The sequence below is a fragment of the Neovison vison genome, chromosome 4 (genome assembly GCF_020171115.1).
Source record: "Neovison vison isolate M4711 chromosome 4, ASM_NN_V1, whole genome shotgun sequence".
Taxonomy (NCBI): Eukaryota; Metazoa; Chordata; class Mammalia; order Carnivora; family Mustelidae; genus Neogale; species Neogale vison.
The window spans coordinates 26,599,510-26,622,833 of record NC_058094.1 but is presented as its reverse complement, the minus strand read 5'-3'; the positions used below and the strand labels follow the sequence as shown (position 1 = coordinate 26,622,833).

Below are 23,324 nucleotides of genomic sequence, written 5' to 3'. Positions count from 1 at the left end.
TTACATTATCATTAACAGAATCAATTAATGATGTATGAAATAACTTCTAAATATAAGATGTGTGTTCATATACTTGCATATATTAACTGTATATATACAGTGATCTGATTTAGAAACAATGTAATCAGAAGAAAAAGACACACATTGAAACTATTCTTTTTTTTTTGAAACTATTCTTTTTGTTAAACTGTCAATTCACAGATGTTTAGAAAGACACCTGAATGAGAAATCTCAGTATTATTATAAAACAATAGAAATAGCCTGATATTGCCTCTACAGTATTCCATAAATAATCAGAAAAATTGGCAAAAAAAATCATATATCCAGTGGAAAAAAAATAGCATAAAGTAACAAATTTATGCCTCTATGGACAACAAGATTAATTTCAGATTGCACTAAGAAACATGTTGTTTATGAAGAGTTAGTTTTACAATTTAGTATGACTATCTCAAGTTACAGAAAGTATTTTTTCCCATCTTTGAGTTGTTTGACCCAAGTGGATCATCAAGTTAAAATTCTAATTCATTAAGCTTATATTCTCTTTTAAATAGTCACTAATCAATATAAATGATGAAGGTGGGTACATACCAGAGCACATGATATTTTTGTTGTTTTGGATGCACTAAAAATCATTGTCATTACCCATAATAAGATATAATATTTTTCTTGAAATAGTTTCAATTCTTTATTTTCTATATGGTTTTAAAATAAAAACTACAGCAGTCAATTTTAAGTATCAGAAAAAAATGAAGTAATACAAAAACGCTGCTTAAGCTTACTTTACATTTTTCACATTAAAAAGTAAATATACAGCAGTTATCACTGATAATATTGAAGAAATCATCATACCTCTACAAGTTGGCATTACTCCACTCCATGTGCCATTAGTTGTACAAGTTCTAATTCTGGAACCATTCAATTCCATTGTATAGCCTGGCTGGCACATGTAAGAGACATTTTGTCCAACCACATAATCATCTCCATATCTCAGTCCATTGGCTGGTATACCTGGGTCTCCACAACTGATTACTATCAGTATTGGATTAGAAGAGCAGATGGTTAATGTACCATTTAATGGAGAGAAGTAGTAAGCATATGGCATACTTAATATATAAGTAGGGAAAATTAGTTATCATGCTCATTTTTAATCATAAAACATAAGCATATTTAAACCACACACTGGGAATTCCTGATTATGATCAGGTATGCTTATTACAGATTCTATGCATATGGTTCAGACACTGTCATTTAGACTCTGAAGAGGCTAGGTTAATAAACTATTATACTGTAAGGCACTCTGATGCAGTAACCCCTTTTAGTATGCATTAGGGAATCATGGAGAAGTCATCCTATAGAGTCAAGATTTCTAATATAACATTTGAAATCGATGTATTCATATATATGGCAACTGAAATCTCTAACTGATCAGGCTTGGGAGACTGAGAGCATATTTTCTTCACAGTGTTACTCAGCTGGATATTATAATAGTTTGGGTTTTTTGTTTTTTGTTTTTTGTTTTGAAAGAGTATGGGTAAATCACAAGTGGAGGCAGAAGGGGGGAGGTGGGAGGGGCAAAAGGAGAGGAAGAGAGAGAATCTTAAGCAGGCTCCACACCCAGTACAGAGCCTGACTCAGGGCTGGATCTCACCATTCTGAGACCATGCCATGAGACAAAATCAAGAGTCAGATGCCTAACCGAATGAACCTCCCTGGTGCCCCCATAATAGTTTTTGTTTTTTTGTTTTTTTTTTTTTAAGATTTTATTTATTTACTTGATAGACAGAGATCACAAGTAGGCAAGAGGCAGGCAGGGGTTGGGGTGGGGAACAGGTTCCCCCACTGAGCAGAAAGCCCGATACAGGGCTCGATCCTAGAGGCCTGAGATCATGACCTGAGCTGAAGGCACCCAGGCGCCCTCCACCCCATGATAGTTTTTAATTAAAACAGTTCTAGGTTCAAAAAGAATACTTCCTATTGAATAAATGAAAGAATGAATAAGCTATAAAATGTGAATCTATTACACGCAGGGCAGGATACATGATTTGTGGCAATGAAAATGCCAAGCTAGGGACAGAGAAATCAATTTACCATTTTTTGCCAACTCATTGCCAGCTCAAGTGAAAGAATGACCTCCAAGAAACTGCAACCTCCACTCTGGGAGGCATTTGCTTTCTGGATCGGGGATCAGTAAGAGGCCTACACAAAGTTCTTACTAAATATGTCTTGCTGTTGCCAGCCCAGGACAGGGAGACCTGCTAAGACTCTGTAAATATCCCCAACTTCTACCCATTTCATGCTTGCATCCAGGCCCTCACAAAGGGGTGGAAGAAAATTGCAATGTGAGCCTCCCATTGTTGATGACACCATGGACCGGTTGGGCAGAGAGCATCAATGACCGCAGAGTAGGAGTGAGAATGGGGAGGTCAGGCAAGGCCAGGGATACCACACGGTAGAGGGTGAATGGCCTGTAACCCATTCTAAGAAGACAGGGAGGCAGAGAGGCTGACTGCGCATAAACAGAGGCTCCAAGCCCTCAGCACATGCTCCATTGTCCCAGTAGATTTCACTTACAAAATACAAATTTAAAGCTGAAAGGCGCCCGTGGGTGGCTCAGCGGGTTAAAGCCTCTACCTTCCGCTCAGGTCGTGATCCCGGGGTCCTGGGATCAAGCCCCACATCGGGCTCTCTGCTCTGTGGGGAGCCTGCTTCCCTCTCTCTCTCTCTGCCTGCCTCTCTGCCTACTTGTGATCTCTGTCTGTCAAGTAAATAAATAAAATCTTAAAAAAAAAAAAAAAAAGAGAACTTTAAGACAGCAATCACAGAGCATTAAACCCCAGCAACAGACCCTTTGGAGCACAAGGTTCTCTTAATTTTTTTAGCCCCAAAATCTAGCTCTGTTACATATACAATATTATCATTTATGATGCCACACCAGAAGTTTCACGAAGACTTGAGACAGCAGAGAAAACATAAATAATTTTAAATATGATATTTAATAATAAGGTAAAACAAAGATTATATATAAACCACAAAAGTGTTTGCTGTTTTGCAAATTTGCTGTGTGAGTTACATGATTTAAGCTTGCTTTGGACAAGGAATTGTCTAAAAGTTTTCCATCAACTAAGAGAAAAAAGGAAAATCCAGAAGGTTACACTATTCTTTTTCTGGAGATTTTAAAAAAATACATATATATGGGATTACTTGCCTTTCAGTGTCTTTTTTTTTTTTTTTTTTTTTTTTTGCCTTTTAAATCTTTTTGTTCGTAAGAGGGTAAATAATTTCATGAAGTGAATCTGGGCTATACTCTTTCATTTTTACTTGTAATTAATTCTTCAGCAAGTATTCCCTGATCATCTCATGGGTGCCAGCAGGATGGGTGATCAGACTAGAGATGTATTTTGGAGATCTAGGGTCAAAGACTAAAAGTAGATTAAGGGATGGAAGACCTTAATAGAACTTCAATTACATTGTATTTATTAATTTACCATTAAAAATTATGAATGTCAAGATTTCTTTCATATTATTCTAATCCACTAAGCCTAAGAAGTTTTAAGACAGTGAATAATGACATTTAAATTAAAGAACAAGGTTCAGGGCACTTCACCTGATAATCTCAGAGCCCTGGAGACAGTTTGCTGAAATCACACTCATTGAGTGTTTCTGTCTGACTCCTAATAAGAATTTTGCATATAGGACAGTTTTTTCTTCTTTCAGTTACTGCAGAGGAAAAAACTTTTTAAATTGTACAACCAAATTGAATAAGAAATCAAATCCTGCTTATTTACCAGGAATGTCACTTCGAAATTTCAGTTTTGAAATTCTGTTGCAAAATTTACAACTATATTAAAGTGAGTATTAAGACTTTGATTTATTTTTTTTCATTTTGCCTTCTGTCTTTTTCTATTTTTAACCTATATTCCAATTAAGAAGAGGGAAGTGAAGGAACACACCTACAAACTGTTGTTTTCTAGGTAACAGTTTGCAGATGGAAACAGAACCCTGGCAAGAAAGAATAGCTAACCTGATCCTAAGGCACAGTGAGCTGAGATGCAACCACTGTAAGAGGCCAGAGGGGTTATTTTCCAAAGAGGCACCAAAAGAGAGTTTGCATATTGTGGCAGCACCGTGAATGAAATGCCTGACAACCACAGCTTCCCAAGGATTTGTTTGGTGTCTTCCTTGTGAAGCAAAGGCCAGTCAAAGAGGCAGTTTCCAATAGCAACAGTCTTTGTAAACAGTACCTGCTCTTCCCGTCAATTCATTTACCATCAGTTTGTTTTTGGCAACAAAAAAGAGGCTTTTGGTCTTTTCGGGCAAAACCTTAGAAGAGGGGCTCTTTAGGGTTTTACCTTAAAATTCAGAGACATCAGGGCATGACAACGGAATGCTGTGCTTCATTGCAAGAAAAATCTTTTCAAAGGTCACCAAAACCCCTAAGCACACAGGCACATACATGTGCACACACACACCAATAAACCCCAGAAAGACAATTGTTTTGTCTCTTTTCTACACTGTTATATTTTCAGAGCCTCATCTAGTGCATCACTCATTATAAAAGTTTAAGTAAATATTTGTTTAAAGAATAAGTATGTGAATGATATGTAAGGAATAATGAGCTCAAATTCTCAAAAAAATATACATTGTTTTAAAGGTTTGAATTTGTTTTTCTGGGAGTTTTTTCTAATTAGCTTTTATCATGCAATTGATGCCCATGTGGCATCATTTATGATAAATCTAAGTAGATAATCTCTGTGCTAAAAATAAAACATAATTGTCGTAATTCTAGTCTATGCCACTTCAAAACTCTTTTAACTTCTTAAGTGAGGGTTATAAATATGCATTTTTAAATAAAATAGGGTCACATTGCCACACTTTTATTCCCTTACTTGGATATACATGCAATATAGTTTATGTAACTAAACTCTGGATGTTTGAGTTAACCTCATTTTTTTTTTTTCCTATTAGAGACATGCAGTAATGGAAATTCTCACCCAGACATAATCACACATTTGCTAATAAGAATTTTGCATATAGGACAGTTTTTTCTATATGCATAAAATAATTCTATTATAGGTTCATAAAATAATTCTAGGTTCATAAAATAATTCTACTGTAGCAGATCAAAGTACCAGAAAGGTGATCATTTCTCTGATAATGCTTCTGGTTTTATATAATCTCCCAGTTCAAACACTGGTTTCCTTTTTAGATCTCAGCAGTAGATTTTCTCAACCTCAACCTTGGCACTACTGACATTTGGTACTAACTAATTTTTGAATGGAGGGGGCTGCTTTATGCATTGAGAATGTTTAGCATTGACCTCTATTTGCTAGATACTGATAGCACACTTCATTCACCCACACTGTGACAGCCAAAAATATTTCCAGACATTGTCAACTATCCCCTGGGAAGCAAAATCACCCCTGTCTGAGAACCACTGCACTGTGAGATAGCTCTCTCTCCATAAGGAGATTTAGATGACTTTTTTTTTTTTTTTAGCTTCACTTTACCCAGTTTCACGCTGGGATATCTTCTCCAGCTTTCTCCTGTACAAGAGTAGCTCCGTCTCCCTGAACCATTCTTTACAAAAGAGAAAGAAAGAAAAGTCTTGGAGAATTCTGTTTGGTTACAAAGATCCAGTAAGGATTTTGTTCCTGGTTATTGGAACAAAAGCCTCAGATTCATTTATCACTGGATCTGACTGAGTATGCTGTCCTTGGCCCAAACGCCAAGACCTGTCAGATATAGGGCATTAATCATTTTGGAAGGAATCCTAGTGGGTTAAAAAAAAAAAATTCCAAGAAACAAATGAATGTATTTCTTTTTCGCCCTGAAAGCCAATCCTTACTGCCCTTGACAAGCCCTGTCCTGGTGCAGACTGTATCTTCTTCCTTAAAAACTACACGCACTACGTGTCTTGGGTATCAAAGGTGGCTCTGGCTGTTAAGACATCAAAAGGTAAGAATCCTTTACTACATTTTTTAGATGACTTTTAACTTGTGCTTAGTTTTAGATATTTTCTCTCATTCTAAAGATCACAGAAAAGAACTTCACTAAATTGTACAATCAGAGTACTTTTATGAACTTGGTATTACGGCAAATATCTTCCTTCCAGCTTGGTTTAGTTTCATGGATCTTTCTCAACATAATTCCTCTGCCAAAGTTGACCTTGATCATATGATATATTCTTTTACCTACCCAAGACAAAACTAGTTTATTTAGGGGAAGCTTCCCACTCCAGAACTGGCAGTGGGTTCATAGGACTTGTCTGGAAAAGAGGGAAAGAGTTCTTGTTTGCGAGGCATCTTTTAGAGAAAAATTACTTAAATATGTTATTCTCAGTTCATTTATAATCTTAACCTGGCTGAATATTAGCAGGTAGAATTTATGTGAGGGAAAATTTACCCTTTTACTAACATCTCTACTCTGGCTAGGTATGGACTGAGGAGGACGGGGGCATTACTATTATTATTAAATTATGTTTATTCCAAAAAATTTTTCCAAAAATCATTAAAATGAACAAGTCAAATTTACCCATGGGATTGATTGAACTGTTCTTTTTTTTTTTTTTTTTTTTTTTTTTAGAACAGAAAAGGAATGTGTGTGTGTGTTTCTACTGGCCAATCAAGAAAATGTGTGTGTGTTTCTGTTGGCCAGTCAAGCAAATGAATGTACATTTGCAAAATCACCCTGGTGGAAAATGCTCAAAAGGGTGAAACTTCTTGGAATACTGATGCTATTTTACCCTCTATGAAATATTAGAGACCAGAGATCTCATTATTCTCAGATCCTAGGAAACTACCCAAAGATAATAGAGTTTATGTAAATGTTTTTTTGATTAACTGAATCCATAAGTAGTCTGATTACCTTATATAGCCACATTTCTATATTTTCAGATAAAAAATAGACTGCTATAAGCTAAAAAATAAAATTACATTCTAAAAATTAGATGACCATTCTGATTTTCACTATGCAGTTTCCTAGAGATAACAAGCCCAGGAGAAAAACAGAGTGACCAAAATTTTATTTTAAAAAAGATCGAAAAAAAATCCAAATTTAATTTAATTAAATTTAATAAATTTATTAAATAAATAAATTTAATAAATAATAATAAATTTATATAAAAATAAATAAATTTAATAAATTTAATTTAATCCAGAATTTAATTCTTTTTGTTTTTACTTTCACCACAACATTGTAAATGGATAATTCATTCACCTATATTTTAAGGGCTTTATTAATTTCCTCAAGTATCCCTCTTAATTCATATTCAAATCATCCTATATCAAAACATGGATCATATCATCTGTCTTGGTGATCTTATCTCTTTCAGCTGATATTATTCCAATTCTAGCAGCTCCACTTTGTCATTGATCACTTATATGATTCAACTGTAGCTTGATTCATTCCCTTTGACTCATCATATCAAAATATTTCATCTCTTGCAAGATTTAAAAATTTATTATTAACATATATTTGCACTTTATGTTTGGACATTCATCTAGAGACAAATAAAATTATTGACAAGATATATAGAAAAATTCTAATTTTCAGCAGAAAATAATGTTGAACAAAAATAAATCTTACAAGTGGCCAGCTCAAGAGATGATATAACTCTGTAAAACTCAAATTGGTAAATGCTGAGAAATTGAAAAAATTTAGAGAAGAGTAGGCTATAAATTAATAAAACAATTTCATATGCATTATAGGTAATGTCCTACATTTATGTCATGTCAAATATGCTTGACCATTCTAGGGAAGATAGGAAATAAAGCAAGAAAACAAAGAGAAGGAAAAATACAAAAAGAAAGAATGAGATGAACTTGAGTCAAATAAACATGTTTAAGTCTTAGATCCTATGTATACTATGTTACCCTGAAGAAGACATTTGTGCTTCCTCTATAAGATACCATTTCTTCAAATGTGAAACAGAAAGGCTAATGGTATTTTTTCATAAATCTGTTATTAGAAATAAATGAGAGGATTTGTGTAAATTACTTAGCACACATCCCAAGGACCAATAAACACTGAGTGACAGATATTATTTTTTATGAGTAAAAATAACAATTTGATTGGAAAGCAAAAAAAGGAAAGTTTTGTTTTGTTTAGGTGGGTTTGCCAAAAAACTGCTGCTAAGGCTTTGGTTTGGAAATTTAGTTCAAGCATTTTAAATTGTCTTTATACGTAATTTAATTCATTTCAAATTCTTATATAGGTCCTTATGTTTAGATGCTAAAAAATAGTACCTACAAAAGGCAATTATGTTAATTAAAAATTTATTATAAATATTTATTATTTGAACTTAACATTTCTGGTATATATAGGAAATAAGTAAATTGAATGGAAAATTCCATCCATGTATGAGTAGAAATAACTGTTCAGCAGCAGGCTCTGACAGTAGTCAGTAAGTCAATTAAATAATTTGGTATCTCAGTTTCCTGATGTACATGTACAAGTCTATGATACAATCTCTTCCAGATCTAAAATTACATGGCTCTTTCAATATGTGTTTAAATTGACTTCCCCTGCAAGTTAATGAGAAGAAATCTGAGACAATGGTTCTGATTCAGTTTGATAACCACATATAAGCATTATCAATATGTTAGATTCTTAAATTATAGAAGTTTAGCATCTTAAATAAAAGACTTAGGTATTTATCCTTGACTAAATTAATTTGTTATTCTTTGTGGGGGACAAAAGAAGCCGTGTTATTCAATTGATTTCCTTTACTCTGCATATACTCATTATCTCAGTCTTTTTGATAATTATATATTAAATGCATACTATCTTCCAGAATCTATGTGTTCTGTTATCTACAAAATTACAAGCCCTTTCTATAAGCATTTTAAAATGGAATGAAATTATAAGTCATGTATAGTCATAGTTAAAATAAAACTCAAATGAGATATTTCAGTGAGCCAACATTTCAGTCCTGTGCTCCACCCTAGAAAGTCACTGGGATAAACAGATCTGGTTACTATTGTTCTAAGACATTTACAGTTTAAAGCAATGAATTTTGGAACACTGAAAAAAAATTCAATTCAATTCAATTTTTTTTTCAAAAAGATGTTTATGGTTTAGCAGTATAAGTCATTGCCATTCAGAAAAAAAAGAAAGAAAAAAAGTTATACAGCATGGAGAGAGCACTTTTAGCTAAAAGGGATATGAGGAAGAAGTGTCTTGAGAAGGCTTAACCAAAATAGGTCATTTGAGATGATGATTAAGAGATAGCAGTTACAGTTCTAAAGGCTCAAATGGGATAGTGTAGTATGGAAAGTAAAGCATATCTGCTAATTGTTAGATTTTTAAGCATCACCAAAAAATGAGACATTTGCAAAGTAAGCAAAAGGATTTCTTTCCTTCAAAGTGGAGAAATCAGGGAGAATTTATTCTCCACCTGAAACAACTAGAAAAGAAAAAAAGAAAGAAAGAAAGAGAAAGAGAGAGAGAGAGAGAGAGAAGGAAGGAAGGAAGGAAAGAAAAAGACTGACCAGGTTTCCTCAGGCAGCAAAGCACAGAATACAGTGATCCTTGAGAGACAAAAGCAAATGAGTCCTACAACTGCCCCATCTTACTGCCTTAAAAGAATTTCCAGGCTTTGGCACAGGGAGAAAAAACCCATGCAGAGCCCAACTGACTCCCTGAGTTGAAGAGATGGATCTCAGAGTCAGGAGACAACAAAACAGATAGAATTTGAAACAGAGTACCAGAGAGAACATGCACAGAAAAAAAAAAAAAAAACGAGATATCTAGGAGAGATCTAGGGAGAGAGATCCTTGAGTATTCATCAAAACACTGTTCAGTCTGTGAGGATCTGCCCAGGAGATTCAATGTAACAATATCTGAGGCAGACACAGGGCCAGGGATATTACTTTTACTGACTCCACTCAACACCTGGTAAGTGTTTTTCTTTTATAGATATGGCTAATATGTTCTATTCAATGCTTATTTCAATAGTCTCCTAGCTATCATCTGCCTTCACCTTTGAAAAGATCAATACCCATGAGGCACTTCAACAGCCAGGTCATTGCACGCAATCTTTACTGGCAAGAGAGTAACTACAGGTGACTTTCTCCAGGTACACAGGTATGACATGACATGACATGACTTTGATAGCATCTTCCTCTGGGGTGATTCATTTGAGCCAGTCGTTCAGGAAATACAAATACAAAAGAGCCAAATTATTAAAAGGAATGATCCATACTCAGTATAAGGTTTATCTTTTCAGTTGAATTTCTGGGAACTATCAGGTCAGCCAAGGGCTGCTCCACCACTGATGCTGTTAATAACTATTGACCTTCGCTACACTGTAACGTTTAAAAAAAAAAAAAAAAAAAAAAGAGGCCCGATACCTTTCTGCGTCTTGGAAGCAACATGTTCCTGATTTACAAATTTTAAAAACCGTCAGTTATTGATGTGAGTTAGATTGACAAAATGAAATTTTGTTTGTTTTCCTTGTATATTTAATTTCTATTAAGGTGATAATTCATCTCTGTTCTTTAAAAAAAACTGTTATATCACATTTAACAGCACTAATTTGCTGTGATTCTTCTTTCCTCTGCCAATTGCAGTACTTTGGTAAGTCAGCAGATTCTTAAGGTCATTAATGTGACTTCTAACTGTAACACAACTACCATTTTTTAATTGGAAAGACAATACCAATATTCACCACGATTTGGTTGATTTACAAAACACACACATACACATTTATGCACTCAAATATTTTTCACAGAACTAGTGATTATTTAAAATAATGAGAGGAAACTTACTTGTACAGTTAGGCAAAGTTCCAGACCATGTTCCATTGGCTGTGCATTGTCTAACGGAAGGTCCAGAAAGGATGTATCCCTCCATACAGGAATAAATAACTGAACTGGAAAACGTGGTGCCATCAATCCGAAAGACTTTTCCATTGGCTGTGGTTCCTGGGTTACCACACTGTACAGCTATAAAACAAAATGGGTCAGAGTATATATTAAAATAGTTTTAGAATTTTTCTCACAAAAAAATAGTGACTTAAATGATTGTTTCAAATTATCCAGAGGAGCTAGAAAATCTTCTATGATAAGCATTGGCTTATCTTTTATACAGAGTTGAAATTCAAGATGAATTTATATTGATTCTATTAGATTAATTACTGGGGTGTAAGACTTTTGTTAGTTGCTTTGGTAAAAAATTTACAAAGTAAAATAATTATTTGAGTATTGCTCTTGGGTACTATAAAATCTTCCCAAGAAGGATTTAAGAGTATGCCTAAAAAGCAGCTCATGTAAAATTAGAGTGGACGTAACAACAAGATGCAACAGAGATTTATTCTAATTACACTTCTAGGAGGATGGATATAAAATAGATAATTTAAGAATTATAAACATCATGTATATTTTTATTTATGTAATTATATAACTGATTTGCATTAAAACTTTATTATCTCTATTTCTGGGCCAAAGTGTACAAAAAACAGACTGAATAAAAACAAAGTAACTAAATTCTAGGAATGTTTTGAACTAAGTTTGCAACTTATCCTAAACAAGAGTCACAAACACAAATGCCTTATATGATTAATTATTCTTTACTATGTTTAGCTATTTGCCATTAATACCATAAGTGAATTTTTTAAATACCTTAAAAGCAAATCTATGTCAAATGTAATACTAAATTCTGCTATAATATAAAAAGGTATTTTAGTACTTTATAGAATTTACAATTTTCTCTATGAATAAGGAATATAATTACAGTTTCAGAAGTACTATCTATATCACTCTCTGCCTCTTATTTAATTTTGCCATTCCTTTGTATTTCTGTGTGTATGTGTATTTGGGAAATGTACACATTTCTTACATATACAACAAAGTCAAGGCCCAGGTAAAAAGTTACTCTCCAGCTTTCAGGAGAACATACGATATACTAAACATTTTTATCTGCTGTCAAGAGTAATTACTCTCTTTTATATTCATAAGTGCCTGCCTAAAATAACAATCTGATCATATTTATTTGTTATGTACCATGATCCTTGACACAACACAAGAAGGAATTGAAAAACATTAATAATATACTTATAATATACTCTAGCCATATATACAACTGTGTACATTAATCCAATTTTTTAAAAAGCTTTTATTTAAATTCCAGTTAGCATACAGTATAATATTAATTTCAGATGTACGGTTTAGTGATTCAACACTTCCATACAATACCCTGAGCTCATCACAAGTGTTTTCCTTAATCCCCAACACCTGTTCAACCCATCCCCCCACCAACCTCCACTCTGGTAACCATGAGTTTTTTTTCTCAATAGTTGAGACTTTTTCTGGCTGTCCCCCTTTCTCTTTTCCCCTATCATCATTCGTTTTGTTTCTTAAATTCCAAATATAAGTAATATCATATCATATATTTTTAAAGGTTTTATTTATTTGATAGACAGAGATCAGAAGTAGGCAGAGAGGCAGGCAGAGAGAGAGAGAAGGGGAAGCAGGTTCCCTGCTGAGCAGAGAGCTCGATGTGGGGCTCGATCCCAGGACCCTGGGATCATGACCCGAGCCGAAGGCAGAGGCTTTAACCCACTGAGCCACCCAGGTGCCCCTCCTATCATATTTTTAAGATAAATTTCTGGAAATGGAATGTCTGGATAATTTTTAATTTCAAAAATACGTTTAATATTTCCCAGATCTGCAACATCAGGCACCATCATTTTTTAAAAATATATTTTATTTACTTATTTGTCAGAGAGAGAGAGAGAGCACAAGCAGGGCAAGTGGCAGGCAAGGGGAGAGGGAGAAGCAGGCTTCCACTGAGCAAGGAGCCTAGTGCAAGACTTGATCCCAAGACTGTGGGATCATGACCTGAGCCGAAGGCAGACACTTAACTGACTGAGCCATCCGGGCATCCCCATCATTTTAAAAATCCTTGTCATTTGTCCAAATTGTATATTCTTTAAATTTGTATTTTTCTATTTATTAAATAGCAAATTCATTTGATATTTTTATTTTCACATGTCTTTTATTCATCACATCCATATGATCTATGAAAGCTTTTATATTTTACTGTAAGTTACTAACATAATATAATATTACCAAACATTTGGAATAAAGAAAATAAAAATACTACAAATTTCACCACTCTGTTGTAGTATCATTTTTATGTATTGCCTTTTACACATGGTCTCAAATAAATACCATTTGCCTTGATTTTACTAGAGTGCATAATTCTGAATCTTAATTTTTAACTGTTTTACGTGATATTCATTTTCTCATGGCCTTTAATCTAATACTTATTGTTGATATATGTATCATGTGAATACATAAGTACTTATGTAATATTTTTCCTATTGCTCTCAAATTCCTTCCAGTTGTTTTTAGTCATAATCACTAAGAAACATAAAATTGCACCACTGCAATTGTGTTTTCTTTAATACTTTTATTTTCTTTAGGAAAAAATCCTCAAAAACTAATAAATCAAAGTTCTCTATATTCTATGAGAAAGTGTGAATTTTTGTCAAATTACCCTAAAATATAACAATGAAAAACCTCTAGAAATGTTTTAATGTTCTAGTTTTGCACCACATACACCAGAATTTCATTTTAAAACAGGTGAAAATGATGCCTTGATGTTTAATTATAATTTTCTGACTACTAGTTACATAGAATTTTTTTCTATGGGTTGGAATTGTTATTTTGGCTCTTCTGTATTTTCTGTTCATTTCCTCTGTCCATTCATCTACTAGAATCACTTTCCTAAATGATTTGTATGAGTTTTGCCCATAAGAAAAATGATAATTCTGTTATATTTGCTATAACTTCTGGCTCTTTATTACCCATAATGTATATACAAACAAGACAAAGTCAATACCACACATTTCATCTAAAAAATATTTTGCAGTTCAGCCGAACAAAGGGATGCCTTAGATATCATCTATGCCATGTACAATAAATTTATATTTTCCTTTGGAAAATAAGTTTGAGAAATAGTCTTACTTTTTTTTTTCTTTTTTTTTTTCCCTCAGCAACATTGTTTCTCAACTAGTTTCCCTATAATAGCAACTAAGCTGCAAGTGTCTCTTAATTAAGATTAAATTTGGTGAAGTTAAAAAAGATAACTGTCTCTCCTAGAATATGGGCACTAATTTGAAACATCATAAAAAGATTCTGAAATATAATCAATCAAGAAACAGTCAAGAAGGTTCTATTGCTAATTATTTCCTATTTATAAAACCAATACATTTGGTATAACATCAAGTAAATTTCATAAATAATTTTGCAAGTTTAGTATTTGCACTAAAGTCATCTCAGAAAGAACAATTTAAATTTAAGGATAATTTTTCAGCAACACTTCATTTTCTAGTCAATCTGGTAAAGATTTAATTATGTTACCTCCAAGCTAGTTAGAATGATGAATAATTGTACTCAAACACTAAAAATGTTAAGGATTTTAGCTACTAGTAACTGTCTTCTATAAATAAAAATCCCATATATATTTAGGCATCTTTCTATAGTTTTCCTGAAAACTGAAACGATCTTGAGGCAACGTTAAGAACAATTACTTTTCCCCATATAATGTCTATTATGTACAGCACTATGATAAAGGTGGACTAATAAACCTTTTTAGCAAATATTTTTAACTTTTTGAATTGAGATGTTTGTTATGAAGTGTTTGTGCATATATAGCTCATGAGAGATAATTTTTATAATGATTACCTATCATAGTTCTTTTATAAGATGATGCCTTTATTCTAAGGTTGGGTACAGGATGAATGGGGCAGGAGTTATTTCAACTGTAGTAACCAACTGAAATTGCATACACATTAAATTGCAACATTTTCCATATATTTAGTTTCTGCTTAGATTACCTTTGCATTCTGGTTGTCTTCCAGTCCAACTGCCATTGGCTAAACATGTTCTTTCTTCTGAGCCATGAAGGATATAACCACTATCACAAGCAAAACGTACAGAACTTTTGGTTCTGAAATCACTTTCCTGTCTAGAACCATGCCCAGGAGTACCTGGATCCCCACATGTACCAGTAGCATCACCTGAAATTCAGTACAGTTTAAGTTAATTTATTTCATTAAACATGAAATAGTCCAACAGTCTTATAGGCTTTTGTTTTTGTGCATGCTGTATTTTAATATGACAAACTGACTTGGGGAAATCATAATTCACATTTCCCATATGACTCTAGGCATTAAAAAAAGCTTAAATGAAAAATAAAATTGTTGCAGAGTATGTAGTTATTTTCTGTATTGATGATATTTGGGCCTATTAAACAGGTTAAGGGCATTTCATTAGTATTTCTGAAACCTGGTTAACAAGTTAATGGAAAATTTATAACTGATAGCACTAGGAACTCAAATGACAACGGGTTTATAAAAACTAAAATTAAAAACTAGACTTGGTAATTTGCACATTTTCTTCTTTAATTTCCTAATTGCTGAAAATCCTTTTTTGTTAAATCATAACTGTAGTGTGCTGGAAAATGTAGATGTTACAATATAGTATTATCAGTAACCTAAAACTTCACCCCCCTGATTTTCTGTACCAATGTCCAATGACCAAAGATAAATGAGTTGGATCTTTTCCAATACGAAAATATATAAATAAGTTATAAACAAAGATGGAAAAGTCTGGCTTAAAATCCTAATAAGGATTTATTCCTTGTTCATGACTAGGTGTTCATCTTTTGATTTTAGTATTAAGGACTTATTCAGTCTCTTTATCGTGTCTTAAATAATTCTCATCATAGTTGCCCCAGTATTATTACATGTTGAGAGGAGAGGAAAAAGAGAGAGACAAAGTTGAAGACATATACATTAAAAATGCTGCCTTGTTTGATATGCCCGGTGTATTTGAAATCCTTCCTTGCAACTCCTCATTTTCATGTGATGTAATATTACTCATACAAAACTTTAAGATCACAAAACTTTAAGATCACTACTTCACTTTTAAATATCTATGTGCATTTTTTTTTTTGCAATTCAGTAACAATTTCCTAATAAGTTGGGATGTATGCATCTAAGTTTAAGTTTTTATGTATAATTGGCTACCTGGGTTAACTATGAGTTACTCAAAGATAAGAGTTTTAATTCTCATTAATATCAGTTTTATAATAACATTAGAAGTAATAGTTTTTTTTTTTCAAATCTCTAAGTTAAATTTGAAGTCCCAAGCAGTCAGTACACAGGGATTAACCACTAGTTACAAGGAGATTTTGAAATAAGTAACCATTTCAAAACTTTTACTCCTAAAGGAAAAACAATGCACAACAACTTCTAGTAAGTCATCAACATGATTTCCACAGAGATAAAATAATATAAAAATAATGGGCAATATATAAGTAAAAACAGGTAGAAAAATAAGCACCAACTTCTAGTTGATGGGTAAAAACAAATATAATAAGTAGTATCAAATAGGGAAACTACACAGATCTAAAACTTATTTGATATTTTTTAAGAAAAGCAGAAGCTTAAACAGCTGAAAAGAAGAGTTATCAAATACTCCACAAATTATTAATTTTAAATAAGCTCAATATTCATTAATTATATGATAACTCTATTGGGGTTATAGAAACTCAGGAGTGATAGATATCTTTCATAAAACTTGACTCAGTTTAATTTATAAAAACATTTAGGGCTTTATTTTAAAAGTATTCTATTAATTAATTGATTGTGTAGAAAGTTTAATAGAACTGAACTCTAACCGAAAATCTTGAAATAAGGTTTTGTATCTACTAAAACAGAACAGTTCATTTTAATGGACAAAAGCACAATATACACAGTAGCATTCTAAAATCAGTTAATTATTTACATTAGCTACAACACAGCTCAAAACATATACCTGTAATTTATCATCTACAAGATGAGTATTAATTTGTGCTCTGAATTTATATTGCTTTAAGAAGTGTTCCAACAAATGTATAAACTATGTTATAGCCTCTCTCATGAGATTTTTTTAAAAATGTATTACTTTATCTCTTTTTATTATTTTGTGTATATATTCCTAGTAATAACAACACTAATAGTGTACCCTCCAACACACATTGTCCAATTTTCTAAGAGGTACCTGAACAATGAGGTTGTGATCCACTCCAATGGCCGTTTAATTGGCAAGTCCTTGATGACTGGCCTAGAAGGGTGCGCTTTCCTGTGCAGGAATAGTGAACAGTGGACCCAAAGGTATACTTCTCACCAGACAGGACTGCATTAGGAGGAACGCCAGGGTGTCCACAGTCAATCACTACAATACATAATTATTGAATATAAAATTTTTTTATATCTCCTATCGAACAATCTGCACCATGTTCTATAAAATAAATAAGAAGTAAACTATCTGCTCAAATATACCTAGCCTCCAAAAGTCAAAAATCCATGTGAAAGCTGGCTTTTAAAAAATAAAATGGAAGTTACAGTTACATAAACAATCCTGTTAACCCTCTCACCAGTGTTTAGCGGGAACACTATAAGCAAGCAGAAATGAGTGAGTATAAGTCTGTTACATGTAGGGGTGGTGAGTGTGTGTTTATATACATATGTGCATGGGTTTAAAGTATGTATGTGCCTGGACAAGGATATGCAAGTTAGAGAGAGGAGTAATGTGGACAATCTAAATAAGGACCTACAATGCTTATAAGATTCAAAATGAGCCCATACAGAAATTAAAAGGGAAGAATTTTGAAGGTAAAGGAAAAGGAATGAAGATGGATATGTGACACACAATCTAATAATGCAGTCTAGAATAATTCCTTTCCCACCCCATAAAGAATAAATCATGCTGTACAAAGAAAATATTCAGTGGCTTGTTACCTAAAACACTACAAAGTATAGCAGAATCAGATATCAATACATGTCAAATTTTCTTTATAACCTAGAGGTAGCTTGGTAACTGTGTACTGTCTTTTAGTTATAACTTGGAAAAATATTGAGTGCACTATGACTCCAGAATTTTAAATGGCACATAAAGGGATATAAACTTTGTACCCTTGAGTACTTTGCACACTACCAGAGATGCTATGGGAGATAAAGGCAAAAAGTATAAGAGCTAAGAAAACCTGAAGAAGTTCATGTTTATGTGTCTTAAGAAAGATTTTTAACTTGAATGCTATAGCCACACGAAGTCAAGTAAGTGAAATAGTCAACTATGAGACCAGACTGTCTACAAAAAGAAGTGAAATACATTTTAAACAAAATGATCTTTAAGCAAAAGATCAACAATTGAATTATTTGCTACAGAAGCTGAAATTTAATGAACAGTGCATAAAGTTTTTTTTCTTCATTAGTGCATGAATGATGTCGCAATATTTTTAAAAATATGTAAACATAAAGTATCTTTAACTAAAAAATCATCATGAAATGATTTTATAATTTAGAAACTTAGTAAAACCCAAAATTACTTGCACAATGATTTCTTGACACACTACTCCTTCAGTCTATGAAGTTATTCTTTCTTGTCATGATTTATCACCTTTTTGAGACATAGCTATAGTTGAGACTAAATAACTAACTGAATATTTCAAATTCATGTTCAGTTCTCTATGTTCTCACATAATTATTCCCTTGCTATACATGTTAATTTTATGCATATCTGCTATAATTTATCTTATTTATATTCTACAATTCCAACACAGCATATGACAAAATGCACTCAAATGTTCGCTGACTTGAAAGATGATGTGTATCAACATTTACTGCATTTATATGTCTATGTGTCTGTAATATGATAAATGTTTAAATCAGTAAGATTTAAGTCACACATTTGTCTAAATCCTTAAATATTCTAAAGCCCTGGTAGATGTTTACATTAAGACTAATATTGCCTTAAATGAAATTTAAAATATTAGTACAAAAGAAAATTAAAATGTAACTGCCTCTTCTGGGATGGTAATATCATAGAATATAACAGATGTTGCTTTTCATAGTCTATCTGCTTTATCAAAGCTCAAAATCAAAGAATCACATTAATATTAATAAAAAATAGCATTCAGGCATTAAATTGGCAGAATGTAGGGCACTATAGTTTCAAAAAATGAAACAATAAAATAAAAAATTAAATTAAAGTAATAATTATAAATAAGATCCTTCTAATATATACCTCTAGATAGTTTATAAGACAATAAATATCCGTGTGGCTTCCATGGCATTTTGTCAAGGAAGAATTCACATTATCTACTTACTGATACATTCTGGTAAAGGTTTATCCCACTGTCCATTTGGTTGACATATTAAAACTGAAGATCCAAATAAGAAATATCCTGGATTACAGTCGTAGAATACCACAGTGCCATAGGTGAAATTTCCATGTTCTATTTTACTTTCTCTTTTGGAATTGGCTGGAATTCCAGGGTCAGAGCAGTTCACCACTAAACAAATGACAAATATTCAAAGTTATGTTTGGAATAATATATATAGACCTACATAGATTTCCATTAGAAAGGAAGTTTCAAAGGTAAATTTAATCAAATAAACCAAAGATTCCAGGAATAAAATTAATGCATGGGTTACACAGATAATGAAGTGAAAGCCATGTGGTTGAAAACAGAAAAAAAGGAAAACATTTCTGCAAAAATGTTTGAACAATAGTAACTCCGTAAGTATTCTACTGAGAACAGATATAAAGAATGAGACCTTAAGCTATAAACCATAAAAAATGTAGAAAAATCGGGGTGCCTGGGTGGCTCAGTGGATTAAAGCCTCTGCCTTTGGCTCAGATCCATGATCCCAGGGTCCTGGGATCAAGCCCCGCATCAGGCTCTCTGCTCAGCAGGGAGTCTGCTTCCCCCACCCCTCTCTGCCTGCCTCTCTGCTTACTTGTGATCTCTGTCAAATAAATAAATAAAATATTTTTAAAAATGTAAAAAAATGTAATTTGGTTGTGTTTTATCATACAATGTAAAATACATCATAACTCTTTGCAAATGGGAAAACAACAAAAATCTCTTTAATTTGTTTTTATAGAAAAAACAATAAAGAAACCCCCAGTGTTGGCATCAAAGTAAATGAGGACTCGGTCTCTCCAAAAATATGAAAAAATAAATGTCAAAGGTAAGTTCCATTAATTATAAAGTAAACAGGGGTGCCAGGGTGGCTCAGTGGTTTAAGCCTCTGCTTAAATAGTCTCAGGGTCCTGAGATCAAGCTCCATATCCAGCTCTCTGCTCAACAGGGAGCCTGCCTCCCCCTCTCTCTCTGCCTGCCTCTCTGCCTGCTTGTGATCTCTCTCTGTCAAATAAATAAATAAAGTCTTTCAAAAAATTATAAAGTAAGCCACAAGTAAAATGATCTTAATGACTTTTTATATGCAGCAATAAAATGAGCACAAGATTATAAAGCTAAGCAGTTAAAATAAAACTTGGTAATTCCTTATTAGACACATTGCCAGAGGCAAGGGAAAGAAGCAAAAATAATGTATTGCGACTTCTTCAAGTTGAAAAACTTCTGCACAGTGAAGGAAACAATCAACAAATCTAAAAGGCAGTCTACTATTTGGGAGAAAATGTTTGCAAATGACATCTGATAAAGGGTTAGTATTCAAAATCTATAAATAACTTATCAAACTCAACATCCAAAAAATAAATAATCCAGTTAAGAAATGGGCAGAAGATATGAATGGACACTTCTCCAAAAAAGACATGCAGAAGGCTTACAGACACATGACCAGATGCTCAACATCACTCATCATCAGGAAAATAAGAATAAAAACCATGAAGAGAGAGAGATACCATTTCACACCTATCAGAATGGTTTAAATTAACACAAGAAACAACAGGTGTGGGTGAGGATGCAGAGAAAGGAGAAGCCTCTTGTACTGTAGTGACGATGCAAACTGGTGCAGCCACTCTGGAGAACAGTATGGAAGTTCCTCAGAAAGTTGAAAATAGAACTACCCTACGATCCAGCAGTTGCACTACTAGGTATTTATTCAAAGGATACAAAAATAAAGATTTGAAGGGGTACATGCACTCCGATGTTTACAGCAGCATTAAAAACAAGCCAACCTATGGAGAGAACCCAAACGTCCAACAACTGATGAATGGATAAAGAAGAAAAGAGTGCGTGCATATGTGTGTGTGTGTGTGATGGAATATTACCCAGTCACGAAAAAATAAAATCTTGTCATTTGCAACAACAAGGATAGAGCTAGAGTGTGTTACACTATGTGAAGTAAGTCAGAGAAAGACAAATACCATATTATCTCACTCGTGTGTGGAATTTAAGAAACGAAACACATGAATATCTGGGCAGGAGAAAGAAAAGGAGAGAGGGAAACGAACCATAAGAATAGAGAACAGACTGAGGGTTGACAGAGAGAGGTCAGTGGGAGAGGGGCTAGATGGGTGATGGGTATTAAAGGGGGAAAGGGGGTACTTGTTGTGATGAGCACTGGGTATCGTATGTAAGTGATGAATCACTGAATTCTACTCCAGAGACCAATATTAACCTGGATGTTGAGAAACTAAAAATTTTTTAAAGCCTCCCCCCCAAAATATAAAACCTGTTAATTTTACTTTTAAGAACATAAGATAAAAATTAAGGAAAAAGGAAAGCCTAGCTAATGAGAGAACATCAATAGTAAATCCTTTTATTTATTAGCTGAAAACGTTCTATTATTCTGCCCAAATTATTTCAAATATTGTCATCTATGTTTACAAAGACCCATTATTACCATGCCCTTAACGGGAATATAATTAGACATTTACCTTTGCACACTGGTGGAGGATGGCTCCACTGTCTGTTGGCCTGGCACTGTGCCTTTGTTGGCCCTTGCATAACGTACCCAATATTGCAAGAGAATGTCACCACATCATTAAAGTTGAATCCATTGCCACTTGTTCTTCCATAAATTGGACTACCAGGGTGACCGCAGCTAACCGCTATTAGCAATGGGTGGGGGAGAGGAGAAGCACAAAGCAGAATATTTGGTTATCCGTTATCACATGAGAGTTATGTTTAATCATTTCAAACAACACTGAAAGAAGACCACTCCTATGGAAAATATATTTAAAGAAATTTTACTCTTGCAAGGGAGCAATTTAGAATGCCAAAATAGTCTAATAGACTAGAAATATTATATTAGTAAAGAGATACATATTTATAATTGTGATCATTTCATGCAAGTGGTGCAGAGATGTTTAAAGTTTCATGGGACATTTTTCTTCCCTCTCTCCATTTATTTAGTTTTAGGTTTTTTTTTTTTGTTTTTTTCCAGACAAATACTGAAATTCGAAGAAATCTGGGAATGACAAGTTCATGTCACTAGTTAGAAGCAGAAAGGAATGAAACTGAACCTATTTTCCTCTTCTAGTCAAGTTTAAGAATTGAAGGTCCATAAAGGCAGTGTGTTGTATTTAATTTTGAAATAGCTTAATGTTATTTATACAATTAATTTTTATGAAGAGTACACTGTCAAGCAAAGTGTGCTTGAAATGTTAATGTGGCTATATATTACAAACAATAAAAATAATGCATGATGTAATAGCATTCTCCTTACTATTCTAAGATACCATTATTAACACTCTGTAAACCTGTCAATCGTACTGGTTTATTTTCTTCATAATTGAAACTCAGTAATTTAGCACAATTTTGTTTAGAAATAATGTATCATATAAATTATTTAAATGTTTTTAGGGTTGTAGTTCTATTCTAGATTGTATTTAGTGCTAGGCTTTTCCCAAACACTCTGTATTTCTGTGAACTGTTTCACTGCATCATCTCATCTATTAATCAGAGCAACTCCAGTCATGGTGCTTCATCACTGGGCACAGCGAAAAACCACGGTCATTTTTAGTACTTTTGAAATGACCCAAGAGCAATTATTTTTTCAGCTGTATTGTTAATGTCAACCTACTCACTTGGAAATTTAACTGCCTCTTATTCTTGTTAAAATTATCAATAAAGAAACCAGTTTTACCCCAAGGACCAATTTTCTTTTATAGTCTCAATTATTCAACAAGAAAAACAGTGGTATTAGTTGGCTATGCCTGAATATAAATGAAAGGGGAAAAAATCTAGGACAGACCCAGGCATCATGTGCTGACTTTAAATCATCAGTCTATGTGCAGTTGCATGTGCACATGCCTACATGGGTGTGTGCACACACACACCCCCTTAGAAAAGTGATATTAATTATTAACTCTATGGTCTATTATTCTATTAAATTTCAACACCTGGAAATATTTCCTGTGAAACTAGAATTTCAATAAATACGTGTTGTTTGAATAAAAATGTGACAATGGAATCCATAAATATGGATGTAATTAGTCACAGACTAAATGAAGTATTTCCTGCAAATCCATGCTAAAAGTCCCATGCATTATTGATCTGAAGCCTCCAGAATCTCTATAGTA

General features: G+C 33.3%; 1 protein-coding gene across 1 annotated transcript in view; it reads right to left on the bottom strand.

The window, feature by feature from the left end:
- Positions 1 to 23,324, bottom strand: part of CSMD3 (CUB and Sushi multiple domains 3) — a 1,253,935-nt gene that overhangs the window by 44,220 nt on the left and 1,186,391 nt on the right. The window contains exons 55-60 of the mRNA XM_044245069.1: positions 21,678 to 21,851; positions 19,156 to 19,341; positions 17,049 to 17,222; positions 14,840 to 15,022; positions 10,767 to 10,943; positions 850 to 1,029 (exon numbers count right to left, since the gene is read on the bottom strand). Coding sequence (XP_044101004.1) covers positions 850 to 1,029; positions 10,767 to 10,943; positions 14,840 to 15,022; positions 17,049 to 17,222; positions 19,156 to 19,341; positions 21,678 to 21,851 — 1,074 coding nt within the window. The remainder of the gene's footprint in view (positions 1 to 849; positions 1,030 to 10,766; positions 10,944 to 14,839; positions 15,023 to 17,048; positions 17,223 to 19,155; positions 19,342 to 21,677; positions 21,852 to 23,324) is intronic.